The 17,029-nt window shown below is 49.5% G+C and overlaps 1 protein-coding gene across 2 annotated transcripts in view; it reads left to right on the forward strand.

Moving 5' to 3' along the window:
• The window catches only part of DDHD1 (DDHD domain containing 1), a 66,787-nt gene extending 62,771 nt beyond the window's left edge, over positions 1-4,016 (forward strand). For both annotated transcript variants that reach the window (XM_054634840.2, XM_077180867.1), the window contains 2 exons: positions 632-811; positions 2,921-4,016. In XM_054634840.2, coding sequence (XP_054490815.1) covers positions 632-811; positions 2,921-3,102 — 362 coding nt within the window. In that variant the 3' untranslated portion in view covers positions 3,103-4,016. The remainder of the gene's footprint in view (positions 1-631; positions 812-2,920) is intronic.
• The last annotated feature ends 13,013 nt before the right edge of the window (positions 4,017-17,029 follow it).

The raw sequence follows: 17,029 nt of genomic DNA on the forward strand, positions 1-17,029 counted from the left end.
CTGAGTGCCTTTTTTGGGGGCTTCTATGGTAACTTCAATGTCTTGTCCATGAGATGGCAGCAGAGTCAGGATAAAACAGGACAAAACTACTCTTAACTTTTATATCCCTGAACAACCAAAATAGTCCTTTTAAAGGATGATGTAACATTTTTAAAGGTCTGTTAGGGCAGTGGACCTAAGGGAAATAATAAGAATATAAGAAATAATAAGAATATAATAATAATAAGAGAAATGCCTTAAATGTGCTGCTGGGATTTTTAAGTGCAGAAGGCACCAATGTTGTTAGAAAGCATTTTTGTCTTAGTCTTAGAATTTATGAAAGAGGAATCACAACACATCTTTCAAAGTGCCAGATTTCTCTCTGCAGATGTATTTCATGCATCTTTTTTCCCCCCTAAACACAGCTTCCAAATTACAGCTTTGGCTGTAATGAGATGAGTTTGGGGATAAACAGAGCCCACTCCAGTCAGATGTTCCCACCCTAGGAAAGCACCAGGAGTGTTTCCCATCCCTCAGCTCCAAGGGGTGCTGCAGTGACTTTAATTTGCAGTGGCTTTAATTAGTAAGTGATGTTAATTTTCAGTTTGATTGATGCATCCTGGGTGTTTTTTTCCCTCTGTGCTGGATGCAGGAGCTGCGAGCATCGGGAAGGGCCTCGGTGGGATGCTCTTCTCCAGGTTTGGCAGGTCCAGTGCCACCCCCCAGACCATGGAGACAGGAAAAGATGGACCTGAGGGGGATGAGAAGAAGGCCACGACTGTTGGGACCCCACCTCTGCCACACAGCAGCTCGGGATTCCTCGAACCCACAGGTGAGGGGTGCCCACCCTGTGGATCCAAGGAAACAAGAGTGGGGTGGGGGGCTGGAAATGCCATAACTGCACATGAGAGGGTTTGCTCTTGTGGGTTTGCCATAAAGTAAGAAATGTTGAGTATCAAGGCCAGCTTGGACAGGGCTTGGAGCAGCCTGGGACAGTGGAAGGTGTTCCTGCCATGGCAGGGGTGGAATGGGATGGGCTTTGAGGTCCTTTCCAACCCAAACCATTCTGGGATTCTGTGACTCTGTTCCTGAGTTGGATTGGAAAGGACCTTAAAGCTCATCCCATCCCACCCCTGCCATGGCAGGGACACCTTCCACCATCCCAGGCTGCTCCAAGCCCTGTCCAGCCTGGCCTTGGGCACTGCCAGGGATCCAGGGGCAGCCACAGCTGCTCTGGGCACCCTGTGCCAGGGCCTGCCCACCCTCCCAGCCAGGAATTTCTGCCCAATATCTAATTTAACTTTGCCCTCTGACATTTTAAACCCTTTTTTTCCACCTAAACTCCCAATTCCCCCATATATTTCCCATTCTGAGGCAATCTGGCTTTTAGGACACGTATGACTGGGAACAGAAGCTGCCCTTGTCCTGATCTGAACTGCTCAGGACAGAAAGTGCAATTTTAGCAGCTGGGTTTTTTGAAAAGCATAGGTCCTTCCTCTCAGGAAATTCATCCTTGGATTTATTTCTGAGCTCCCCCTTGGCACTGCTGCAGGACACAGGGGTTTGGGTTTTTTTTGCACTTGAGGGAGTCACAAGTGTCCTGTGACAGCATTCACATGATGGATTGCTGTCTGTCCATACTAATTGCACCAGATAACCTGTCTGAGTCAGTGTTTGAGGGCAGGAAACTTGGGGTTAGACGTGAGGGAAGTAGAGAAGCAGGACAGGGAACATGACAGAGCTGCCAAGGGGGTCATTTCAGGGGGGGCTGGCACACTGAGAGCTTCCTGCATGGATCCCACATCCCTCCCTGCTGGAAAGCCATCCCTGCTCCATAGAAGGAGAACGTGGAGCAGGGCTGGGAGCTGAATGATGCAATCCCCACCAAGGCTCTGCTCTCAGAGGGCTGTGCTGGGGCTTGGCTCCCGCCCAAGCTCCCGTAACGGCCTCTCCGAGTGGCCTTCCTGCACAGCCACTGGGGCTTTTTTGGATAAACTCTCCTTCTTGGAAATGACTCTGCTTGTCTGCTGCTGTTCCAAGGCTCTGGCTCCCTGTGCTTGCTGCAGAGTGGGGAGATGCTCCTGGGGAATCAGGGAGATCTGGGCCGTGTCTGCCGGCGCTCGTGCGATGCTCCCCTGTCTCTGCTCCTCCAGCCAAGAATCCAAATTCCTTCAAACTGCCTTTGATAAATGGCTGCATTTTTGACTCAGTCTGAGGCTTTGGCTTTTGTAGCTCAGCAGGCTTTTAGATTTTTTTTGTCTTTTTTATTTCATTTTATTTCTGATGGCCAAAGTGCCTTAGCAATAGGTTAACGTTGGCCCAGTTCAAGTGCAGTGGTAATTGCTTTGAATGTGGCATTAATCAAAGCAGCCATTGAAGTAAAAGGGTAACTGCTGAAATATACTTGGAATTATCAGGATATTAAAAGGGCAGAGCTGTGAAGGGGTGACTTTGCAGGAAGGGCTTGTAGTATTGAGTGTAGTCTCCTTATATAGACACTAAAAATGCAAGAAATTCATTTATTTCCAAGTTTCCTAGTGGGGCCTCAGCATTTGCTGGATATTTCTCTGAAGTTATCATAACAAGTATAAATAAATATATTTATAGAGTTACTATAAGGAAAACAGCTGCTTAAAAAAAAACCCCTGTTTTTTCCCAACTCGAGAATCACAGAAGCATTCAGAAAAGACATCTAAGAGCAGGATTAGTTTCCTTTTTTTTGCCTTTTTTTTTTTTTAACTGAACACAGCACCACTCTTAGGCTTGTGCTAAATGTAGGAGGTGGATTAAAATGTATTTCTATATTATTAAATCTTGGTTTGAGTGCCCTGTAAACACAGAGAGGTTGAGTGTGTTGTTTGTCCAGAATGAGAACCCCAAACACTCCGGTGTTCTTGCAGCTCTGACGTCCCTCCTGTTCCTTTTCTTGTTGATTTCCCAGTGGAACTGGAGCACAGGATCGACTTTGAGCTCAGGGAAGGCCTCGTGGAGAGCAGATACTGGTCTGCAGTCACATCCCACACTGCTTACTGGTCATCTCTGGATATTGCCCTCTTCCTCCTCACCTTCATGTACAAGCAAGACCAAGAAGAGACTGACAAATCCAATTTAGACACGATTTGAATTCTGGACTGAGGATGGGAGAGGAAACTTTAAAAACCAATGGCACAAAGCGGATGTTTGACTGCAGAGCTGCAGGACCTGTGGCATGGAGGTTTCAGGTTTAAGTGCATGTTTGGGGGGTTTTCCTATTTCTAAAGAGGAGAAGTTATTTGTATTTCAAAGCACTTTATAGTTTTCAACGTTTTGCAGTGCTGAATTAGACCTGTAAGGGTTCCAAATTCCTGTCAACATGGGCTGTACAAAGAGCCAGGACAGCATTGTAGCATCCCATGAGCAGTTGTGCTTGGGTGACATCCTTGTTAATGACCATAATTGCTGTTTAGTTCATTAAAATATTTTTAAAAAATTAGTAGGTTAAAAAAACAAACAAACAAAAAAAAAAACCCAACAACAAACCAAACTTAAATTGATTTCCATTAACCAAAAAAAAAAAAAAAAAAATGTTCAGTACAAACCTAAACCTGCCATGTGCTGATGTTTTATGTACCTGTGAATTACAAGCAGTGGTGTCATTTTTCCAGGACTTTATTCAGCTCCACATCAAATTTTCCCCACATTGGAAGCCCATTCTGACTGCTGGCTTCTGAGGTCCTATCCTATGTGACACATTTAGAAACTAATGCTGAACAGAAAAAAAAAGAAAAAAAAAAAAAAAGCATGAGGCAAATATTTGAAATACTGTAATTATAATTTATTATTCTCTCTAATTGTTTCATTTTATTCCAGTGTATAAAACATTACTTTTTTACTGATTTCTTTTGACATAATTTAAGAACCACATTTATTTTCTACAGCGTTAAGACTTTTTCTCAGAAATACATATCTTTGTACTACTATTCAAATGAATATATGGACACTGTGGCACACTTTAAGTATTTTTTCATTAAAAATAAATATTTGTGGTTTCACACAAATGGCATCAGTCACCTTCTTCTCAGAGGTAAGTGCCTTTGCTTTTTCAGGTTCCAAGGGAGATTGGTTTGCAGAGGACCCAGCTGTCCTTTGTTTACCATAATTAAATCCATACATGTGTGTGTTTGTATAAAAACATATGGATGTGTATATTTATGTGCAGGGGGAGGGAGGCACCATAAAATAAACTTGGTGAGGCCTGAGAATACCAACATTTAGATTAAGTTTGTATCTGAAACTAATTCAGAAGTCAAGAGGGAAGTGTTGGGATGAAAGGGAACAATCTCCAAATAAAACACCGGAGGGTCATTGCTGAGATTTCAGAACAAGGCTCTGGAGCAGGAGTGTTGGATATTTGCCCTCAGAGCTGCCTCTCCCTGAGGTATTTATGATCTGGATGGCACATGTGGGAGCTGCAGAGCCTAAACTTCAGTTAAAATAGCAAAATACTGTAAAATAGCAAAAAGCTTGGGCTGTGTTGTGTTCTCAGTGTAAACAGATGTGGCAGCATCAGCCCAGAACAGTGGCTGGAGCTGTGGAAAGCCCAGAGTTCCCTGCCTGGGGGGAGAGGGTGGCTCTTCTCCCAAATTCTGTTTACTTGGGCTGCTCCTTACGTGAAAGAATTGGGAGTTTGGATTCTCTGCTGCAGTCAGGGATTTGGGAACAATTCTGCAGGGGGAAAAACAAAGAAAAAGGGAAGGGAGGAGTGGAGGGGAATGACACAAACAGCACTGCAGTGAACCAATATCCACCACTCAGCTGGTGGAAAGGACCTTGCTTCAGTGTGGATCTGTGAAAAATTCCATCTGGCCTCGGAGAACTGGAGCTCTCCTGCCTGACCTGTTTACCCTGGTGGAGGAGCAATCCTAGGAAAGGAAAATGACCCCCTGAGAGGAGGAAGCCTCTGCTCCAGCAAACAGCCTGGTGTTTACAGGACTGGCCTCTCCAGATAAGTTGTTTAATCGACTCCTCCTAATGAGGACAACTTAAAACACAAAAAGGAGAATCTCCTTTTATATTTAGAACGTGCAAAACGTTTCCAAATGTGCACGGTTGGTGTTTCAGGGCTCTGAGCTGGGTTGTGGTGCTGCTGCCTTCTCCCTTTCCACCACTGGATCCACCCTGGATCCTTTTTTAAGGGCTGTAAACAAAAGGGGTTAATTCCTGCAATTCTTGTGGTCTGTGGAAACCCTGCTGTAGTCCAGGACATGTTTCAGATTTATGGAATAGCTGTTCCCCTGGCCTCAGGACGTGCTGGGACTTGCTGCCTGCTCTCCATATAAGGGAGGAGATCCGACTTTTAGGTGCATGCCCCTTGGAAAATCAGGGAGAAGGCAGAGCTGAGGAGAGAATCTCACTGCTGGAAGGGGAAGGGATAGTGAGAGCCAATACCTGATCACCCCTTTGTGTTTTTCCTGACTTGATGGGTGTGTTTATTTGTGATTCTGCCCTAATTAGCAACTTCCTGGACCACCAACTAATCTCCCAAGCTGAATTCTGAATATGAAACACACCTTGAAAGAATCAATGGAGACTCATTCGAAATTGTATGCAGAGATGTTAAACGGCCTTTCATCTTTTTAATCCTCCAAAAATACCCCTCATCCTGCTGCAGAGGTGAAATCCTGTTTGCAGAGCAGATGCTGAAGGTGGTGGAAGGGTTGCCCCGTTCCTGTTGTGTGGTGCAGCACAGAATTCAAGTAGGGTCACGTCTGCTGCTTCAGACTCCTCTGCTCAGATGCTCTGTGTCATAATATGGAGCTGGAATGTCCTGGCTCCCAGTTACTGACTTGTTTTCTTCTGCAAGGATGATGTTGAGCTTCCCAAGCTGTGTTGACTGGTGGTTTTTCTTGAGAAACCAAGATAAGGGCAATGTTCCTCACTGCTCTCAGTCCTCTGCCTGATACCGACCTGTTTGCCAGACTTGGCCTTGAGGTCTCTGTCCAACTTCGTTGCTTACAATGGTTTTGCTACAAGGTCATTTTTGCAGATAATGAGCATGAATTTTATTCTTTTTCTTAATTCTGTCCCTTTGCTCCTAATTATTCTGTCCTGGTTCTGCTGCAGCTTCCTCTCCATTTGCATTCCCTCCCTGCTTCAGTGCCAGAGTCTCTGGAGTCAGACACCCTTTGCTTTATTTCACCATGGAAATAAAGTCTGGCTGGCCAGCTTCAATTATTTTATCTCCTGTCCTAATTAGTATTATCAGGCTGAGCTGAAACATATTTCACATATTTAAATAAGGAAACAGTTCCCATATTTATATTTTGCCACCTGTTTTGCCTGGTTTCCTGCTCTCCTGGTGCTCCTTTCCCACGGGCTTGGCTCTTGAGCTGACTCTGCTGTACCTGAACCGTTGGGAATTGATTTTTATTTTCCCAAGCTGAGTTCATGAATCTCTGTGTCAACTGTTTGCACTGAGTTAGTTCATGTATATTTGTGTGCCCTCTGCCAGGTGAGTTTATTTGGAATTATTCCTTGTTCCCTGTTTTTCTGTTATTAGCTTGGAGATGAGATTTCTGCTTCCACACATCTTTTTTCTGTTGAATTGGGACTGCAGGTGTTTGACCTGTACAGGGCCACCTCCCCAGGCTCTGCCAAACCTCTTCAGTCACCATCAGAAAGCTTTTACACACCATGGCCCAGTTTGAGCTGTATTTAATAATAATTTTCCTCCAAAAAAAAAATCCCCACCATTTCTCTCGGTTTGGCTTTTCCCTCCCTTTTCCATGGGTGATTTTTGTGCCTTTGTCTCTTCCCCACTGCACTCCAGCCTGTTCTGCAGTGCTGGGATTTCATTCCTGCTGGATTCCTGCCTGCTGGAATCACCATTTGTTTCGTGCTTGTCTGAGCATCCTCAGGACTTTTAGGGGAAATCTTGGAACCTGTTTGACCCCCAAGAGGCCCATCCTGCTGTTGTGATCCCCAAGAGTTCTGCAGAAAGCCCAGCACCAGCAGGTCCCCTCTGGATGTGTTCACTCCCAGGGTGGCTTTGCAATGTTCTCTCTCTGTGTTTGTGCTGCTCTGGCTGCTGCTCTCAGCTCAGCCCCAGCACTGACAAAGCACTTTCTGTCCTTGTCAATGAATTTTGGCACTTCAGCCAGCACTGGGGCTGGGCTGGGCTCTCCCAGGGCTGATCCTTGCTCCTCATGTTTCTCCTGCATCCCTGGGGATCCATTTGACCCCCACTTTGCTATAGAAATCCAGAGTTTTGTGTTTCCCTGCGTGCCTTTGCAGAAGCTCCAGCACTGCCAGCACAGCTCAGAGCGTGTCAACACTTCTGCTCTTCCAAGAGAAGTCCCCAACCAGGGAGAGAAATACCTGGAAAAGTTTCAGGTCACTCTGGGGGTCAGTGCTCTGGTGCCACTGGGAAGCAAATTCCAGCATCAGCCTTTTCCCCTCTCTCCCTCTGCAGCTCTCCCTGCAAAAATGAGCTGGCCCAGGAGGCCTCTCTGGTGGTTTGGAAATCCTTGATGATTTATCCAAAAAGAGAGGGGCTTCATTTGATGGTTCTGTGAGCATCTGCCACGGATTAACTCCTCTCTTTGTTTCCTAAATAAAATACCAGTTCTTGCTGCCCATTCCCTGGGGCCTCACTGATTGTGGGTATGGACAGAGAATCCCAGAATGGTTTGGGAAGGGACCTTGAAGATGATCTGATTCCAGCCCCCAGTGGGGCTGAGATGGGAGAGGGGAAGTCCAAATTTCTCGAGCTCCAAGGGCCCCACATCCAGTTTGTTTTCTTGCTCATTTTATGGCTCTTCCAGTATCTCCAGAAAGTCAGGATCTCATCTCAGTCCCAGACTGTGCTCTCAAAGGGCAGCTCTGTCTCCCCATTTCAGGGCTCCATCCTGGTTTTCTGTTCCTGTTCCTCTGCCTGCCAAGCTCAGACTGGCTGGAAACCAAAGCCATGGGAGGAGGGAAAGGAGAGCAACTCTGCTCAGCTGGGATTTGGGCTCTCTTTCCCCTGCTGGTGTCTCTCACACCTTCCCAAAGCTAAAAATGAGGTTGTGCTGCCACCAGAGAATCCCAGGATGGTTTGGGCTGGAAGGGACCTTAAATCCCATCCCATCCCACCCCTGCCTTGGGCAGGGACACCTTCCACCATCCCAGGCTGCTCCAAGCCCTGTCCAGCCTGGCCTGGGACATTCCAGGGATCCAGGGGCAGCCCCAGCTGCTCTGGGCACCTGTGCCAGGGCCTGCCCACCCTCCCAGCTGAGGATTTCTCCCCAATATCTGAACCAAACCCCTCTTGTGGCTTGGAGCGGGGCTGCCCCAACCCCTGCCCTCTGTCCCTGTGAGTCCAGCTGGGCAGGAACAGCCCCCCTGCTCTCAGGACAGGGGTTTCCTGTTGGAAATGCAAAATGGCAAAAAAAAAATAACTCTGAAAGATGAGAAGAGCCAAAACACGCACAGATGTTTTATCTTCCCACCTTTCCATCCCACTCCTGCTGTGCTGAGCTGAAAGTCCAAATGAGGAACATCCATACTTTGAGCCTTATAATGCCAATGTCCTGCTCTGATGACTTTCCAGGATGTTTGTGACTGCAGGATTTGTCAGAAATCTTCACATTCCTAATTACTTTTAAGTGACCAGTACTGAAGTTTAAAAATAACTTTGATGTACTTTCAGCTTTGCTAGAAGCACTTTCAGTATGGAAATTTAAGTTAGAGTAATTTGCAAAGAGGGACAGTCCATTTCCAAAACAAACTCCACTTTCTAGGACATAGGGGAAGGGTTTTAAACTAAAAGAGGAGAGATTTAGATTGGATGTTGGGAAGGAATTCTTGGCTGGGAGGGTGGGCAGGCCCTTGCACAGGGTGCCCAGAGCAGCTGTGGCTGCCCCTGGATCCCTGGCAGTGCCCAAGGCCAGGCTGGACAGGGCTTGGAGCAGCCTGGGATGGTGGAAGGTGTCCCTGCCATGGCAGGGCTGGCACTGGATGGTTTTTAGGGTCCCTTCCAACCCAAATCATTCTGCAATTCTGTGATTCCATTTTCCAGTTGCTTCCTTACAGCCCTTTGTTCCAGCAATCTCCCCACTCCATTCCAGCAGCATTTTCCCAAATAGTTTCACAGCTTCTGGGCTCTGTGCTTTGGACAAGGTGAGATCCTGCTGGAACAGCAATCCTTAAGGATCTGGGACGTGGCCCTGAGTGCTCTGCAGGGAGGGCTCACACTGAGACAGCAGCTGAATATTTTGTGTTTCCAATGCCCCTTCAGATGGGATGGTTCTGTCTCTTGGCAAACTCCTTGGGAATTCTCCTTTTTGCCTTCCAGCATGCAACTGAGTGTGAGGGGGGTTATTTTTGTACAAAACCGAGGTATTAAAAACCAGCAGGAGCTGGGGAGGGAGGTGAGGCTGCTCTGTGGTGGCTGCAGGAAAGGGAAGAGGGCAGAAATGTTCCCTGCAGCGCTGTCACGGACCCACCTTTGCCTTGGAGACACCACATCTGCCCAGGGAGGGAGGAGGGGAGCTGATTAAATCAAGGAGAAGTTTGGCAGCACTGATGGGGATCAGCCTGATGGGGATCAGCCTGATGGGGATCAGCCAGCACAGCACGTGTGCAGCACATGTCAGAGCTTGATGCTCCCAGCCAGAGCCCTGGGCAGGAGCAGGGTGGGAGCTCAGCTGTGCCCACAGCACCTCTCACTCACTGAATCCCTGCATGGTTTGGCCTGGAATGCACCTTAAAGCCCATCCAGTGCCACCCCTGCCATGGCAGGGACACTTCCACCATCCCAGGCTGCTCCAAGCCCTGTCCAGCCTGGCCTTGGACATTCCAGGGATCCAGGGACAGCCACAGCTGCTCTGGGCACCCTGTGCCAGGGCCTGCCCACCCTGCCAGGGGAGAATCCCTTCTCAATGTCCAATCTAAACCACTCTCTTTTTGTCCAAAACTATCAACCTTTGTCCCACCAATTATTCTTCTGTTATTCTACTCACCCTGAGCACATCTGAACTCTCCCAAATCGTGGCTCTCTCAGGGCTTGTCCTGGTGGGATTTAACTCCTCAGTGACCACACTCAGGCCAAGCAGAGTTCTGTGTGTCCTGTGTGCTTGGATGGGATCTCCCAGAGCCCACAGCACGATCTGGGAACTGCTGGGCTCTGCTCCCAGGGAACAGGGACAGGACAAGAGGAAACAGCCTCAAGTTGCACCAGGGGAGGTTTAGATTGGATATTGGGAAAATTTCTCCATGGGAAGGTTTGTCCAGCACTGGCACAGCTGCCCAGGGCAGTGGTGGTGTCACCATCCCTGGAGGGATTGAAAAGCCACGTGGATGTGGCCCTTGGGGACAGGGGACAGCGGTGGCCTTGGCACTGCTGGGGGAATGGTTGCACTTGGCCTTAGAGGGGTTTTCCAGCCTAAACAATTCCATGATTCTGAGCCTGTCCCAGCCCTGCTGCACCATCTCTGGCCCATTTTCAGGAGCAGCTGATTCCTGTCCCAAACCCAGGCACTGATGGATGGCTGAGGTCAGGAGGGGCTGATGTGGCAGCTCCCACCCAGCATCCCCAGGCTGCTTTCTAGGGATTATTCACTTCCCTTCCCAAGTCCTGGGGCTCCCTGAGAGTTACAGCTCTGACATCTGCAGCCACAAGGGAAAAAAAAAAAAAAAAAAAAAAGAGTTGAGGTTTCACTGCTTCTTCCTGCAGTGAATTCCAATTCTGAGTGGCCTCAGCCTGGGAATGCCTGGGAAATCTGCAGCCCTGAGCCCTGCAATGCATCCCCAAAGGAAAGCAGAGTCATATGGATTTTGCAGCAAACATTTGGCCAGTTTCTCGTTCTCCTTCATAATCCTGATGGCATTCTTGGCCTCCCTGGGTTCAGGATTTATGGGGACACGTTCCCAGCCTGGTGGGGGGAGCAGGAGCTCTGGCTGCAAGCTGTTCCTGGGTCTGGATCAGGCTGCTCCTGGGTTTATGCTGTGCCCTCAGGAGAGGCTGTGTGTGAATCAGAGCAGGGATGGATTCATTTTGTGCATCAGTCACATCTGCAGCGCTCACTTGTTACTCCACAGCCAAAGCTGTGTTTCAATCAGGCCTTTTAAAGCCTAAAACCTGCTGCAAAATCCCCCCCGCCTCCAAACAGTTTAGTTAATTAACCAGCTAACTCAGCTCTGGCTGGCTCTCCCTGCAAATACCCCATCCTCAACAAGATTTTTCCTTAGATTTGGATGAAATGCAATGATTGAGTCATGATTTCTTTCCCTGGCTCAGTTGCTGGAGCAGGGAATGTTGTTCACAATACTGGCTGTTGCCATATGCTTTTTTCATCAACTTAAAGGGTGCAACTTTCTTTTTGCTTCCCCCTGCACTGACTCACTCCCAAAATATGTTTCTGGTTAGGATGCCTTGCGACTTCTTCCTGACATAAGGTTTTCTAGTTTGCAGGCAGCTTTGGGAATCGCCTCTGTGAGCTCTGAAAGGTCCCAGCTCCTGGGAGAAGTGTCCTGGAGAGAAGGAGCAGCAGGATGCTCACCTGGAGCCTCTGGGGGCTCTCCTGCCACAGAAATGCTTTTCCAGAAGCCTGGAAGTCCAACTCTGCTGCATTTTGTGTGAGGATTGCTTTGCTGGGAAATGCCTGGGGGAATTTTGAAGAGATCTCTCTCCTGGATGCTGTGCAGAGCCAGGAGCTGGACTGGATGATCCTCATATATATGTGTGTTTCTTCAAGGGTAGTTTTCAATATCTGAGGCATAACATACTCCAAGGAATTTTTTTTCTTTTAATTCAGGAGAGGATTTTTGGATAAAACAATCTTAACCAGTGTTTATGATGTGGCATGAATGTAGTGTGGTATCTGAGCTAATCTTGGGGTCTATTTTAGAAATTTGAGGCTATTTAAAACAATTCTTGGCATAGTAGTTGCATTTCTAAGCAGCTCAGGATATTCTGTGACTCTGTGATGAGGTGAACTTGGCCTTTTGTCTGTTTGCTTCCAGGAATGCTGTGAGTGAAGGACGGGAGATGCTGCCTGAGAAGGATCCTGGACAGACAGACAGACAGACAGACAGACTTGTCCCTCCTGGAATTCCTTTGCAGGCCACCTGGTGCTGACCCCAGACCTTCCCCACTGATGCCAAATTCCCCTGGACAAGGTGAGTGAGGAGCCACCCCAGTGCTCCCAACATCCCAGTGGGCAAGGGAAGGAAACAGCTCCCCAAAAAAAGCAGGGAAAAATCAGGCTAAGATCATTCCAGGGGCCCTCCCTGGGAGTGACTCTCTGAACACCAGAGTCCCCCCACCCTCATGGATGTGCATCCCAAAGTCCTCCCAGGCCAGGAGATGCCAGAGGCTGGGAAGAAAGCCCTGCCTCTCTCTCCTCCAGCTGCAGGAGCTGAGATGCTGAGAGTTAAGGGACTGGCCTGACGCCAGAGTGCCTGGAAATGAGCCCAAATCTTCCCTGTATTAGCTGGGGTCTGACCCTGCAGCATTCCTTGCCCTGCTGGAAATGTCACCCATGATCTCTGGAGCAGCTATCCTGCAAAGAACACCTCCTGCCTTTTTTTTTTTTTCCTGCTCTTGAAATTGCTTTTCCTCACAGGACACCCCCATCTCTTTGATCCTGTGGGATGCAGGAGGGCAGGAACACGCCAGCCTCTCTCTTGCAGCATTTCTCATTTCCTACAACCCTGCCTGGAAAGTTGACTCTGGGCTTCTCCACACTGGGAATGTTCCAGAGAAAGTTGTTCCAGCTGAGTGACTCTCCAGCAGCACAGCCCTGGTGGTGGGTTGGTGGCAGAGGACACGTGAGGACACAGCAAGGTGGCCCTGCCTGACAGGGAAAAATAAATTGGGATTCTGGCACCTCTCCCAGAGGAAAAAAATTGGGATTCTCATTCTCCCTGCACCTCCTCAAAACATGGAATCTGCTCTTCCCTGTGCCACCTGGGATGTCACCTGCCACGAGCACAGGTTGGGTATGGAGGGTGGCAGCTGTGCTGTCACTGCCAAAGCCACCTGAGGTGCCTGAGATGCTGCTCCCAGGATTTGGGCTCTCCTCAGGAGGGGCTGGCTCTGCTGGGCAGCAGCTGCCCCCTTTCCACTGGGGTCTCTTCCAGGAAGGACAGGTCACTTATGGCCACCCTCCACATGGGGACCTCTCCTTGGAGATCCAGGAGTGAACCCTGCAAGATTCACTGCCTAAATTCCATTGTGCCTAATTTCCATGGTGATTTGATGAAACTTTGGGGTTTTTTGCTGTGGGTTTTTTCCCTTATTCTTTCCAGTGCTGCTCTCACAGTTCTTGTCTTGTCCTGGCTCTGTCACCATCCGGTGTCATCACTGGGAGATGGAGGAGGAGGAGGCAGAGGTGTTTCCTTGCAAGGAACAAATGTTGGAATAACCCATCCCTTGTTCAGCTGGCAGCATCTCCAGGGTCCCAAACACACTGGAGAGCTGGAAGCACTGGCCACTCCACAGCCCTTGGAAAAAATACCCTGGCAGCACAACCTCATGGATTTTCCCTTTAAGAAAAAAAAAAAAAAAAAAGATGTGTCAGGATTGTGGTTGTTGGATGGGGATGGGGTTTCCCTAAAGCAGCCAGGGCTTGGTGCAGAGAGCTCTGGGAGCCAAGCAAGGTGGTAAATCCCTGACTGTCCATCACTTGACATCCCAAGGTGGGAGAGCAGCAGGGGCCTGGGTTGGGATGCCAAATCTGCCCCATCCATCCCTGAGAAGGTGGCACTGAATTTCCCAATTGTTCCTTCAGTTCCTGGTCCCCAGGGCTCTCACTTGCAGATCCCAGCTGAAGCTGTGACATCCATCATGGGGAATAACCACCATCACTCTGATGGGTTTACACTGCCAGAGGGCAGGGATAGATGGGAGATTGGGAAGGAGATTTTCCCTGTGAGGGTGGGCAGGCCCTGGCACAGGGTGCCCAGAGAAGCTGTGGCTGCCCCTGGATCACAGAAGAGTGTTCCACACCATGGTGGTCATGGCTTGGAGCCACTTGGGGCAGTGGAAGGTGTCACCCATGACAGGTGTGCAACAAGATGGGATTTAGGGTCCCTTCCAACCCAAACCATTCCAAGATCCTACATTTTCATGATCTCTGCCCTCAGAGAATCCCAGAAAGGATTGGGTTGGAAAGAACAATAAAGTCCATCCCATCCCAACCCTGCCATGGCAGGGACACCTTTCACTGTCCCAGGTGGCTCCAAGCCCTGTCCAGCCTGGCCTTGGACACTTCCAGGGATCCAGGGGCAGCCACAGCTGCTCTGGGCACCCTGTGCCAGGGCCTCCCCACCCTCACAGCTCAGAATTTCTCCCCAATATCCAAACTAAACCTCCCCTTGTGAAACCTCACCATGGTTTGGAGCGGGGCTGCCCCAATCCCTCAGTGGGACCCCACAGTGACCTCACCTGAACCCATTCCCCCCTCTGTGCCATTCCCCTTCCCAAGAGCTTCCTGCTGGCCTCTTGAGGCACTCCAGAGCATTGACCTGATTTTCTCCTTGTCTCCAGGATGTTTCCTACCCTGCTGCCATGGGCCTTGGCTTCTCCTCGCAGCCTCCCACGGCTGCAGGGCCGCGTCTGGCGGCGCATTCCTCCCCCTCGGAATCTCCGCCTTGCTATCTAAGGAGCTGAAGGATATTTCCAACCCAGGCCTGCCAGAAAACATTGGCATGCCCCTCCATCTCCTGTCCTCCTGCACACACATCCAGCTCCTCGAGCGCTCTGACTCTCTGCCATGTTCAAACAGCCATCACTGACAGGCAGCTCTGCATCCTGCAGGTTATTTTCTTTCCTGGCTGGAGGGGTTTTTTCCCCCTTTTCCAAGCCCCAGCTGGTTCCTGCAGTTTCCTCTCCTAGTGACTGGGTTGGACTCTTCCTGCTGAGTGGCCATGCTGAGATTTACCTGCAAGGCTGTGCCTGGCATTAACTCCAACCCACCTTTGTGGATAATCACAGAATGGTTTAGGAGGGACCTTAAAGATCAGCTGGTTCCAACCCTGCTGCCATGGACAGGGCTGCCACATGAAGCTGGAATGAAGCTGTTGCAGCTCCAGCATCCTCCAGTTCAAGCAATGAGCTGTCAGAAGGTTTTTCTGGCCAGAGAAGGTGGGAGAGCCCTGCTGGCACAGAATGGGCACAGCGACCACCCAGGACTCCTTTTTCTGGGTTTTAAAACCCTCTGATGGTGACTCCTTCACTCCCTCCAATCTGAACAGCCTCCCCAAAGAGCCAGTCTGAGTCTTTCTCCAGGTGATTGGTCCATTGCTTTTTACCCATCCCTTTTGGAAAGGCAGAAGAGGGCATTTCCTCCCTCTTCCATTCCTCCCTCCTTTCACAAACCCTCTTTTCTCTGCCTGAAGATGTTTATCACCATTCTTTCTTTCTCTAGGGTAAACAGCCTGAACTCTTTCAACCTTTCCTCACTGGTCACTCTCTTGTCCCACCAGGATCTCTTCCACCACTCTCTTGTCCCTTCTCCTCTCTTCCTCCTCCTCTCCCTCCTCCTCTCCCTCCTCCTCTTCCTCCTCCTCCAGCCTCACAGCTCCCACAGCAGGGGTGGGATTTATCCCAAGGGTGTGATTTACAGGGCAGCTGTGATTTTTGGGACTGCTGCCATACTCAGGGTAGGTTTTGCAGCCTTGGAGAGCTCCCTGCACCTCGCCTCACCTTATTCCCAAGGTTTTGGATGTTTCTGGGATCAGGCAATGGGAATATTGCCTGTGGGGTTTCTGCTGCCAGCCTCTCCTTCCTTCTGGCTGGGCCTGGGGGCAGTGAACCCCATCCTTAGGGAGCTCATGGATCATTCTCAGGATGCCACAGGAAAGGGAGGTGTGGGATTTTGGGGGATAATTGGTCCACCAGTGTGTCCCACCTGCTCTCCCCATCTGGGTGTTCCCATTCCCCTCCCTGAGGAACTGAGATTGGGGGTCCTCAGTGGGGCCCTCCATGAGCCCACCTGACCCTTGTTTTGCAGGGAATGTGGGGCTGCACCAGGAGCACCACAGGACCCTTGGCTGCAGGTACTGTGTGTCTTCCAGGAGCTCCCAAATCACCTCCATTCCATGGGGTTTGGGGGATTCCCAACACCACTGCCCATTCCCAGCCAGCTGGGAGCCCACCTCCCTTTGCTAGGAGAGCTCTGATCTCTTCAGAGCGCTCTGCTGGGAGATGGAGTTCATCCCACCCAGCTGATTCAATAACACTGAGCTGATTCAAGCACTCTGCCCTGCTCTGTCTCTATTTTTCCAGCTCTAACTGCATTACCAGCCTGCTCCATCCCATCCTTCCGGGGAAGGCTGGAAAAGCACAAAGCCATGCAGCTGTCTGGGCATCATCCATCTCCCCTTCCCCCAGAACAACAGGTTCCCAAATGTGCTGCAGCTTCTCACGGCATCTCAGGTGTCTGAGGGGAAAATAAAAGGTATCAACCCCTTCAATAGATGGATTTTTCTGGTTGTGTTCCCCAAATCTCTTTTTTCAGCTCAGAACAGCTCTCTGAGAGCTGCAGTGATCCATGGTGGAGAGATGTGGATGTGACCAGGAAATCTGAGCTTGGTGCCCATCAGGGCACAACCCCCCCTGTTTCCCTGCAGCCTCCCAGTGTTAATTCCCCTTCAAAAGGAAGCAATTTGGGGTTATTTTTTAACCAATGCTGCACATTTTTTAACCAATTCTGCTTTTCCAGCCCAGCCATCCTGGACAGAGTGATCCCTGCTCCAGTCAGGATCTGCATCCTCAGGGGTTGTAAGTCACTGCTGTGTGTCCAGCCTGGACTTCTCCATCTGGAAAATGGGGAGAAAATGGCTGTGATTCCCTTGGATGCAGCCATTCATTGTGGGATATGATCAGGGAATTTGGGTGACCTGTGCTTACACACACCCCCAACACAGCAAGAAGAGCCAGGATATAGAATCCCAAAATCCCAGAATGGTTTGGGCTGGAGGGGACCTTGAAGATCATCTCACTCCAACCCCCTTGCTACGGGCAGACATCATTGGTTTTGGTTAAAAACAAGACAGCAAAGATTCTGGGGGGCTGAAAAGATCACAG

The sequence above is a fragment of the Agelaius phoeniceus genome, chromosome 6 (genome assembly GCF_051311805.1).
Source record: "Agelaius phoeniceus isolate bAgePho1 chromosome 6, bAgePho1.hap1, whole genome shotgun sequence".
Classification (NCBI taxonomy): Eukaryota; Metazoa; Chordata; class Aves; order Passeriformes; family Icteridae; genus Agelaius; species Agelaius phoeniceus.